Here is a 12,054-nt window from a genome sequence, read left to right on the forward strand (position 1 = left end):
CATGCTTTCATTTATATTGAGCTAATTTGCGTGAGAAATAAAATAATAAAATCAACCATATATAGAGAATGGAAAAATGCCATACATGAATATGAAAGTCAACAAACGCATAACAATAATGGTAAATGTCACACGGTGTTTAAAGTCTTCACTTTTGAGATAACAGATCACAAGCTCTGTAAATACCTAGATTATCAAATTCTAAAAGCCTTCATCTTTGTTAAAAATATCAAACAATAGATAAATTTTGATAAATGAACTAGAATCGGATTACGGTCTCGTGGCTGGTGTCTCGGACTTACGGTTCAAAGGTTCGTGGTTTGCACCCCACTCTACCCCGACTAGATTCCCGTTTTCTAATAGTGAGTTATTTACAACTCCTTGAAAACTGCTCTCAAAATTAAATATTTGGGTAAAGAGTATTCCTCTGTTATCTGGTCTCCATATTCAAAAATATTGAATCAGTTCATCATCGATTTTTAAGAAAGATAGACTGGAAGTGAGGCTTATCCAAAGACCAATATACGTATAATGAGTTTGAAATTAGCTTAAATATATCTTCTCTTTAAGACCGTTGAAATAAATCCGATATTCTGGTTCTATTTAAAATTCTTAACTCACTCTTTGATGCGCCTGAACTACTGAGCTCAATTAAATTCAATATCCTAACTAGAAACCTCAGACAAAACTTACTCTTTCATACCAATAACCATAGAACTAACCATGGTTTTCATTCTCCTGTGCCTAGAATTCCTAGGTCTGCCAACAAACATACCAGTCTTAATTTCTTTGATACCAAGTTCTCTTCTTTCAAACGATCACTGAATCAAATTCAATTATAAACACCTCTCTTCCGCTTCTACTCCCAAAAAGTCTACTATATACCATTGTGTCTTTCTTCTTTTCTTTATAATAATTTTCTATGTATAAATAGGTCCTTAAAATGCCCATTGGGCGTTTATATAAATAAATAATAGGAACTTTAATATTAATTACAAGAAAAAAAAAACTATCAAGTTTTGCAAAAGTTTTTGAATAAATAAATTGTCTTCGTTCTTTTAAAATGCCTATCTTAGTGGTTAATTTGACTCATTAAAAAATAGATAAAATAAATAAAATAGTTTTTTTTAAGAAATTTCTTAAATTTTAAAACGTATTAGCAATCTTGAAAAATAAGGTTTGTTTACACCTTAACACTAATTATTTAAATATAATCCATTGGTTTCAAATCAACCGAGTCATCTTCAATGCTAAAAATAATTTGCTTTTTCTAAAATGATAATTAAACAGACATCCAAATCCCAACATATATGTACCTTCACCACAGTTTGTGCCCAAAAATATGAAACCATTGTGCTGATTTAAAACCACATGCTTAAGATAACACTTACATGCACTGATTATAATTTATGAACATATTTGATGTTGTGGGAGAAATACTTGGAAAAATGAGGAGGGGAGGAAAAGAGGAGCATGAGTTTACTAGGAATAGGGTGACCATTACAGTGGAACATAATATAATGCGTTATATGGAAAGGTTATTTGATTATTAAAAGAAACATTATTTTCAAAGTCTTTCTAATGTGAAATATTTCAGTAATAATTTTCTTTGTGAAATAACTATGGTGCAGGAGTATAGGAGAATTTGCATGATAGATTAATTGGTGTCCTTACGAAGAGACGGGGACGTCTCGAAACCGGTAGACAAAGAAAAGTCAGTAAGTGGTTATGTACATCTTTTTAGTAACATTTGATAAATGTTTGACTGCAAAGTTAATGCATTAAATATGAATAATAAGGATACTACTCGTAGCTTGGACCATAAAATGCTTATTTAGTAGAAGGCAAAATGGGTTTAGCAAAAAAATGCATTCAGTAGAGTTGTAAAATGCAGACAAAACTTTATTATTTCCTTTAATTTTTGCAATCTGAATTTGGGAAACTCTGGAGAAGTCTTTTAGTAATTAGTGAGCCCTAATGATTGTTCTTTACACACTTCTACACATTAATCTCTGCCATTTGCAGCGGGAAAGCGTTACCTACAGTTTGGTAGAAATTTAATAAACTTAGTCGCGGATTAGCTAGAAAAAAGTATTTTCAGCATAATGAACGTACAATCTTTAGGCATTTAGTTATAATTAAGTTACTTTTCAATTCATTCAGCGCCTATTTTCAAATCTGAGGCATTTAGGTAAAGATATAGGTACATGTCAAACAAATTGAGAAACGAGTTAAGTATGCAGCCCCATTCTATAAGGTCTACGAAAAATTGAGTAAAGAAATAGATGTCAAGAAAAAAAAAATTTTTTTTCGCATTTCAGTATTAAAATTAGTTGATGTTGTATAGTTTGAAAATATTATTAAAAACGCTAAAGTACTGTTACTGGTAAACAAGTATACGTAACTTGAATCAAAATTGTTCTTGAAGAAACAATATGACTTGTACGGCATCACCTCTTTCATTGTTAAGTTTATTTGCATTTCGAATTTGTCCTAAAATAGCACCCAAAACGATATGTTATATAATGAAATCAATGTTTTACTTTAAATGCCTCCCCTGCACAATCAGTTAATAGTAACGTGTACCTCTTTACCCAAATCCACAGAAATACCCGGTTTATAAACATTAATGTGAAAACCAACTTTAATTTTGATAAATTGTAATTTATTACCACAATACCTTATATTACAAAAATAATGAGAAATAACTATTTTTTTAATTAACTGTTAGATCATACAACTATTATTTGTATTTCCAGGAGTTACAACTAACTCATTTTAAGACAGAAAAATATTTCCATAAAGGTATGGTTATAATATGTACATAAAAATGAAACAACATAGCAAGTTAAGTATATAATACAAATAAATTAAAATATATGAAATAGTATGAAATAACTGAGGTAGGTATAAGTATTACAATTAATGGGATAAAAAAAATCACATTGCATTGGTAATCGACAAAGTTACTGTAGAAAAACAACTTTTTCATTAGTAGCTATTGCAAGTTGTCTAGGTCCGTGCGGATGTAGGATGATAGATGCCCCGTGTGTGAAATAGAACCTGAATCTTGAACTCGTGTTTTCGACTCGATGAATGCTCTAAGGTAAAAATACTAATAAACGATTTTGAGAAAAGAAACGCTCGCCCCCTTTGGTGCGTTCGCCTGCGATGCAATATTTGGATTAAAAGGTGGTTTTCCAAGTATTTCATTGTGCCTTATATAGCACCTGAAGCGCGAGACTGATCACTTTACTTTCGAGCAACATATGATCGAAATACGCTACATTCGATTTTACAAATGCCTTATGCGCTGTGGGGTGCAGATAAGGGTTTGATGATATTTTTAGTTATTGCGAAAAAACGTCATATTGTTTGTTATAGTTTTACTCGTCTCTACGTTATTGGGAAACGTAATTATTAAAATAATAATAAAACAGAAAAATAACTGACCTTATATTTTTAAATAAAATAATTGATTATTAGTTCGGTTGTTGCAAACTCCCAGATTAATTAAACAGTAATATACCAATACGGAGAACTAGACAAAATATACTATATTATTGTCACCCTTCTCAAACCAACCATCTTTGTCACTCACCAATACCGCGCATACACAGACTAGGAAACGAATGTTCTCATATCGACATTTTTAACTTGAGTCTGTGAATTCAAATCATCTCTTTATTAATATTTTATGATGTTCTATAGTAAAGATTAATGAATAATTTGCAAAAGCTACTTATGCTTATGATCTGGTGTTTATTAATTTTATATTTTCTATATTTTTTGTATACTGACATACATACATGTACATATATAAACATTTATAAATATATTTCTTGTCGTTTTTATTTTTCCTTTTATACCCATGTTTAAATATTGTTTTGAATTTTTTGTGTATCTAACTAACTCATAATTTTGTATACTTTATATTGTAAAAGGCACTTGTGCCGTATAATAAATACATAAAAAACATTATTTCGCAAACTTTAAAATAAAAAAAAATGTTTTTTCCAGTATGTTTTATGATAAAATCACACCAAATTTCGGTCAACAAAATATTTTTTTAAATGTACGTCCGATTATATAAAAAAAAAATGTAAAAATACCTAATAAATCAAAAAAGATAGTTTAAAATAAAAAGTTATTAACAATGGTACTGCATCACTTCATTCTTTAAGGTCATTTATCACAACAAATTGCAAAATTATCTACCAAGTTCTTGATTAGATGCTGGAGAATAAATCTGCTGAATATTGAATACTCGAGAAAGATAAGTTTCAGTCAAGAAAACGAAGTGAGGATTGAATGAGTATTCAACTCAAATTCTTTGAAATTAGCCGGGTAATATATGCAAGATGGATTAGTGGAGAAATATTCATATTATTAAGTTAAAACTTGCAAGCAAAACAAAAGTTAAGTTCTCAATTTGTTTCGTAAAGTTCTCCGCATAATAATGCAAAATCGTGTAGTTCCTAAGTATATAGTTCGCAGTAAGAACATGTTTTGCCCAGTTGCCTTGTTTATTTTCGAAATTAGTCGCCGAAAACGCCATCAAGTATCAAAAACGGTATCTTTATTTTATTTCTTGTATCTCAAATCATATGTTATATGTCTAACTGTTTTGAGTTATTAAACCCGTTTTCAAAACGAACACCAAATTAAAAATATTTATTATGTATTTGGTATTAAAAAACGATTCCATGCCAGACAGAAAAAAAAAAATCAAACGAATTCTTAAATTCCGAATTGGATTTTTGATCAGCCAAAATAAAATAGTATAAGTTCCTAGAGACTTAAAATCATGAATTATAATTTAGCTTATTTATGTTAATTTAAATAACGCATTTATACGTCAAGTAAAATGTTCTTAAAAAAGGTATCCCTTCGATTTTAATCAATTTCAACTTATTAGGCTGGTAAGTGAGTAATATAATTTAACGAATCAGTATTTGTGCACAGATTCGTACTTTTGTTTGTTAAATCGATAAAGCTATGGATACATTATACTTAAGTATAAATAATATAATTTAAAAACAAAAATATCTGTTTAAACCGTGAAAGATTTTATCGTTTACTTTTATTGTGCTAAGCCAAATCCGTACCATGAACCAACCGGATTATTACACTTGTTATTCTGATTTATTCTTCAAATTAAGGGAATTATTTTGTTCTCTCGATTTTTTTTGGTTTTTACGCCACTTTGCAAAGAACATAAAGTTGAACATATGTAGAGAATATTATTATTTACTTTTGCTTCTTAATACAATATTTTATTCGCGATGCGATACAAAATATTATTTAGACCTTTTTGAAGAAAATGGAAGAATTAAGAGAATGCGTGAGAGTTAATTTACAGCGACGAGAAATACTTTGATTTTGAAAACGCAATTATTGATTTTCTAATAATGTAAAGTTGAAATACGAACCAAGTAAGACAGTTCAACTAACTGAAAGTATTGGTATCAGGTAATAAACCATTGGATTTTGTTTGTATGTTTGCAAGAGAGAAAAAATAATGCTATTATAAAGAAATGCATCTGCCAACTAATTGTGGTGAAAAAAAAGTAAGTACATCAAGCAACAAAAGAAAGCGATGTTGTTGTATACAAACAGGCATGCACTATCGCCGACTCCACCTATCATCGTGAGTAATCTAGTCTGTCCGTCAGTGGTCGTACCACCGGCCCGCGCTAGACGGGACATGGGAGGTGGCGGGTGGCGGTGGCGGGGCGGTGGCGTGGCTTGGCGGCAGGTGACAGGCGGGCAATGGGTCACGTCCTGCTGTGACCTTCGGTTGACCTTGATTTGGTTTCCACTCTAGGTCCTTCACCCATCCCCTAAGCGGCACATACAGTCTCAAACACTTGGAACACCGGCGACTAGGCTCCAGTGATCGTATCGCGAGTTGCGGCTTGCAGCTCCTACCCGGAAGTAGGAAGCCTCTAGTTGATATTGCGTGAAAGACCGCGAGTGTGCAACCAGCAACCAAGGGTCACTTGGTCCGTAACATCGACATGTCCAACACATGACAACATTTATATCAAGACCGATTCAGTGTTCCAAGTCAATTTGGAACTGAATGTACAGCAAATACAAAACAATAATCATACAACCACAGCAAAACTACAAACAAAAAATATTTTAGTTCATCTGCCTGAGGAATGTTGAACTTTATACAGTAGACGTCTCTCGAAAATTGAGTGAGCGGCTTATTATTCCGATTCGGTAGGCACGTGAACAAGGTACCTGCTTTGCCCAAGAATTCCCGTTAGAATGGTAATATAAAGGAGTATTATATATTAAGTATTATTATGTTATATATAAATATTACAAACAATGGTTAGCTGGGGGTTGGTTAGTTCATAGCAAATAAAATCCAACATTCGGCGCCAAATGTGAACACATATTTTCTTGTTATTCCGGTGAGATAAATACAATAAATTAACATTTATTTTATGGCCAGCTTTGTACATTGCATTTTCCCAGAACGACTTTATTCGTGATGTGGTATACGATACGCGAGAAAATGGTTAAATAGTTTGGTGAAGATGCAATGCCAAAGCAATTAGTATGTTTTGGCCAAGAAGGACTGGCCATGCACACAGTCAGGTATTCAGGACTGCGATGGGGAACGATGCGCGGTTCCCTTCTCCACCAGCAACAGCATTCCTGGAAAGCCCTTAACACGGAACTATTAAGGTTTCTCGATAAAGCGTCTAATAATGCTAAATAGTGTAACCGACATAGACTGGGCGTACGTATTTAGCATTAGTAGAATTTGTTAACAAATAAGGATTTTCATTAAAATCCGTTTGACAGCCAACAACGATATTATGATGCCGAGAACGACAATGAGTAAAATAATAAAAAAATGAATAAAAAATTACTAGCAAAGTGCAATTTGTTCGACGCGAAGATGGCAATGAATGTAATAATTTAACGAACGTTTGGCAGATCACACTTTGCTAAGAAGATATCGGTGGATGAAAAACTTATTCAAATTGAGGATGAGTATTGAGAATGAGTACCATAAGCACTTCGGACACCGAGCTGATAGAGAGCACATACATGGTGACGCCCACTTCCACCGGAGGACCTGCAAAGTATAATCGTCTTCGTGTATATAACAGGTTTGACCAAAATAAGACGGTCGAACTTACTGGCTACATGTTCCGACGAATGAAAACCAAATCAAAGTAGTGACAGTGACGTTGCCCATCGCCTGCTCTAAATTCCTGAAAAGTTAAGACCGTCAGACGGACTCGGTCGGGACGCAACGGAAACTAGCACGAACAAAAAGGCGCAGTGTGACAGTGGTCGGACGATTTGGGAGGATGTGTGGTGTGAGGTGGGGCGCACTGGACGCTCGGGTACGGTCAGAGCTGGTCTCGCTACCGCGTCATGTCAGCAGGCGCATGCAACACTACTGCTCTACTGTGGAGGCTCTGTGTCACACGCCCGGCGAGGGAAAGTACCTCCCGCAGCGAGGAATCCGACTTCCCATTCGGGTACAGCTAGTAACTACCGAGTGCTGGGAACATGTTAACATTTATTTCTAGAATAAACTAACACAACTGAGCTACTTTCCCTTTCCGTCAAAGTTGTATTTTTGAATGAAAAATTAAATGTGTAGAGAAATGAAGAGACACAAAAATGAAATTATAACGGATAACCGTATTTTCCCGATCATTTCATGCCAGTAAATACATAATTATATTGTTTTTTTTATTTTGTTTTTGAGAAAAACAATGTTTAAAAAAACAACATTAACAAAGTTTTTTTTAAAAAAGTTTTGCGCTTGACAATAAATAAAATCAAGCCACACAATAAAGTGAGAATAATGATGTGTCTTTTTTGGTTCAAAATAAAATAAGAGAACATTAATTTGACCTATGACTGAACTGAATAAAAATATTGTATCGCTAACATGTTTTGTGTGTTCGTCAGATTGTATGTACGTGTATTGGAAAATAAATAAAATTACTCGAACATTTACAAAACTTAAACACAAAATACGGGTAATTAAGAAGCGGAATATTTTTTTGGGTCTATTTTTGAATGTTGATGCACAGATTTTTTGGTGTCAGTACCATTTTGACTTCAGACAGCGAGCTGATCGAAAGCACGTACATGGTGACTCCAACCTCCACCGGCGGACCTGCAAATCAACAAACACCACACCTCAAGTCGGACCCTGTGCTCTTCAAAGCAAAAGAAACCCCAACCGGCGAGTACCATTTCACCAACAAACTTCCACATTAAAACCCTAAATATCCACCCAAGACAACACAGAGTAAAACCATTTGACCCGCAGAAAGTAGTGAACTGAGCTTAGCTTAATTATGCTCGTCAACTAAGTTCTATGCAGGCCCTGCCTTGATCATCTAGAATTTCATCTTAATCAATTGATGTCCATGGCCATGGCCATGTTGCTTTTTTATTTACGCCCCATTAATAAGTCGATGTAACCATCCAACTATGAACATCTATGGGTACGAGAACTAAATGAACTCTTCTTGTTTAAATGTAAATGAACTTATTATCAAATCTAGTCAAATAATGCTTGTCATCTCAAACACAAGTAAGTCTTAAAACACGAATGCGTAAATAAACTAGTGATTAATTGCGTTATTCAATTCACATACACTACAAAAGCTTTAAGATTGATAAATTTCATTTATTGTGATTCAAAAAATATTTCAAGATATTTTCGACGATTTATATGCCCTACCTTCATATACTTTTGCTTGAGAATTTGTTCCTCTTTTGCCCTAGTGTACTCAATGCTATCTACTAGGGTTGTAGGTAATTCCAATGCATGTACTTATAGGGAAGTTCACAAGGGGAATATATAGGTGAAGGTTTTAAACTAGTCCCCTATATTGGGGAATCGTTCGATATAAAAGGGAGGACACGACGATTCCTGATAGTTTCAATTGACAAAAGGTATATTAGATGATGAAAATGTGCATTAGATAATTACAAAAAAGTAAAAATAGTGAAGAAACACGCGGTAAGTAATAGTAAGCGATGATGCTTAATTTCCGCATAAAGTTAAAGACCTTTTATGTAAGAGGATCCTATTTGCGGCCTTTCTACCCGCTTGGGTACAGGTACGGGAAAATACGAATAAGTTGAGTGTGCGATTGCGTAGTCCCTAAACGCGGGGTCATCGTAGCGGCCTATACGGTAAAGTGACTGAACAATCCGTTCCCGTTGTCATTAATCTCTTCCCGTCAGAGGGTAGAGTGAGTACTCTTCCCGTCATATCACTTGACCGGGTCTGCGAGCTATTTTTCCCGGAGCTCCATAACGAAAGATAATTCCCGATAAACGAAAACATTTTGGCGAGCGGGAGCGAAACGGGAAGCGCGGGAACGGGATAACTGCGAAGTTTAAGAGTAAGAGATACCACTACGTCTCTTTTCGCTTCAAGAGTACGCTTTATTCTCAGCGGTGTGTAGGCAAAATTTAGGCTCCAGGAAGAAAAGGGAACCGCTAGCGAGTATAGTACCCCCGAATTTCGCGATCGAATTTGGACCTTTCGGGTTGCTTTGCTTGTTCTTGTGGCTGCGCGCAAATATAGTCTCAAATGACTCGTGGATAAAAGAGAGAATGTCTGACCCAGAGGCTGGGCGGTCGCTTAGCAACTGACGTCAAACAATCGATCCGGGAAGAGCGCAACCCGCTTAACGCACCCGAGAAATTCGGTTTCGGGAAGACTTTTTGGTTCGGTTCTCGCACCTTAAGGTGCGAACCCCTGGAGTGGCAACGCGCAAAAGTGGCACTTTTATTAGAAGCGCTCAGAGCGTAGTGCTACGCACGACCCCGCGCCGACACCGCCGACGGACGACGCATCCACAGACTTCGTCTCTTTTGGGTTTATATATTTTGCTTGTAGCTTTCTGTGCTACTGAAGACTAAATATTTCCTTCTCATTTGCGACGTACTCATATACCCATATGTTAGGTCAACATTTGTGTAGTGTCAATAATACGAAAATAAGTCATTAAATCGCTATTGATATTTTATTTCTCGATGGATACATTTTTATTTAATCAACGTGATTTACAGTGTACTCTTAGAATGAGACATTATTTTAAAATTTTGATGTGATAGTTTAGGTAGATAAATGATTAGCGTTGTTCTTAAAATGCTTTTATTTAAAATGTAAAGCAAGTTGAATAGATTAGAACGTAAAAAGAATGACGATTAAAATAACGAAACTTACCTCCATAGTTTGGTCTTACTCTTTTGTCATAACTGACACTAAAAGAATCCAGTATAGCGGAAATGTTGACATCACCGAACATGCCACCTCCGCCTGACCTGTAAACCGAAAAATAAAGAAATTATTATCACAAAAATAAAGTCAAAATTTTTATTAAAAAATTAAAAGGTTAATTTTGGGTAGCGATCATTAAAAGTATATTATTTTGAGGTTAAAAAATAGTTCGTATTTTCCAAATAGCAATCGGTATTTTTTTAATATCAAGAAATAGCAATCCACAAAACGGCTTCCTTTAGCATTTATTGGGTACAAATTATACCCATAACAGATTGTTGAAAACCATTTCTCTTCATTTTCCAAATGCATTTTTTATATACTTATATTTTTAAAATTACAAACACAAGTTTATTGTATTCTTGTTAAATAAATATAGTAAATTAAAATTGATAATAAGCAGAAAACTAAAAATGATAAATTTCTAAATAATAATATTGTGTTTTGTATGTATGTTTGAAAAAGAAAATGCACTTTTATTTACTTATTAACCATTTTTTAAAACATTATATAGATAACAAACATTGTTTGGTGTCTCGTTAAAAAAATTCTTTCGATTCCTGGGCTCATAATATATTTGAATATATTGTAAGGGTAACTTGTATGAGCGCTTGGGGAAATTTGTATAAAGGTTCTATTTATAAACATAAAAGCAACGTTTTCACCTCACCTTTATTTTGAATAGACCTTTAATTCTTAAAATGAATTAAATCCTTAAGTAAAAGTCTTTATTTATATCACGAAAATGAATAAAAGCCGTCAAAGGAATTAATGTTAAAATGTATATTTTTAAGCTTGAATGGTTCGACTGTCAAAAATTTTAAACAATAAAATATTTTCAGTTGGTGTTATTTATTTAATGCATTAAATGAAAAAAAAAATGAAAGTCTGTTGAATATTATTTGTGGTTTTGAAAACAGAAATATATTGTTTGTATTTATTTATATAAAAGTAAATTGTAGTTATACAAAGGAAAGGTACTTAAAATGCGCGTCTTAAAACATACTTTTTTGTCTTTTTTGTCTTATACTTAGTTTCAATAAAAAAGTCTTATTTTATCTTATTTTATTTTTTTTATTATATTTTATCTCTAATTCTTAATATTTTAAATATATTTATATTTTCGACACTTGACACTTGTGCAATATTTACACACATGTCCACCCTCATTCCAATATAACACCCACCCTCTCACTCACTTACACTCACACAAACACACTAGTATGTATTGTACGTGTATTTAATGTATTTCTGTGGATATCTGTCATTGGTTTTATTCTCTGTTTATTTTATTTGTTGTATTTTTGTTAAATGTATTACTGTTGATATCCCCAATAAATAAAATAAAATTACAAATTACAAGGTTTCTCGATCTTCAAACTTTTACACGAGTTCAAGTCATAAGTGATGCTTAGTGTAAAATCTGATCGTTTTAGTCTTAGAGTATATATATACTCTAAGGTTTTAGCCACATATTGCAGAGAAAAAGTTTCACTGCGGGGCGTTCAGAAAATTATAAAATCTGTTTACAACACTTATTTGAAGTGACGAACAACACTATTTTGTTGTTGATTTTCGAACATTATTTTCAATGTTGTAAAATGTTCTAATTGTTATAAAGTCAGACTATTTAAAACACCCCCTGAAATAGAAGTTCTTGAAGTGGTTATGAAACTTATTTCGTAAAATATTGTACCTCTATTATAGCTTGCTTTTTATTTTCGTATCTCGATAATTGAAGTTAAACATAACTTTGGTATTCC

General features: G+C 33.3%; 1 protein-coding gene across 3 annotated transcripts in view; it reads right to left on the reverse strand.

Moving 5' to 3' along the window:
- Rdl (Resistant to dieldrin) overlaps positions 1 to 12,054 on the reverse strand; it is a 190,693-nt gene that overhangs the window by 81,705 nt on the left and 96,934 nt on the right. For 2 of the 3 annotated variants that reach the window (XM_088243620.1, XM_088243621.1), the window contains exons 2-3: positions 10,238 to 10,335; positions 8,097 to 8,164 (exon numbers count right to left, since the gene is read on the reverse strand). In XM_088243620.1, coding sequence (XP_088099746.1) covers positions 8,097 to 8,164; positions 10,238 to 10,335 — 166 coding nt within the window. Of the gene's footprint in view, positions 1 to 7,034; positions 7,103 to 8,096; positions 8,165 to 10,237; positions 10,336 to 12,054 lie in introns of all 3 variants that reach the window. The other variant, XM_088243622.1, reaches the window with a different exon arrangement.

Source organism: Micrasema longulum, unplaced genomic scaffold (assembly GCF_059751315.1).
Source record: "Micrasema longulum isolate JH-2025_06_02 unplaced genomic scaffold, ASM5975131v1 h1tg000220l, whole genome shotgun sequence".
NCBI classification, from domain to species: Eukaryota; Metazoa; Arthropoda; class Insecta; order Trichoptera; family Brachycentridae; genus Micrasema; species Micrasema longulum.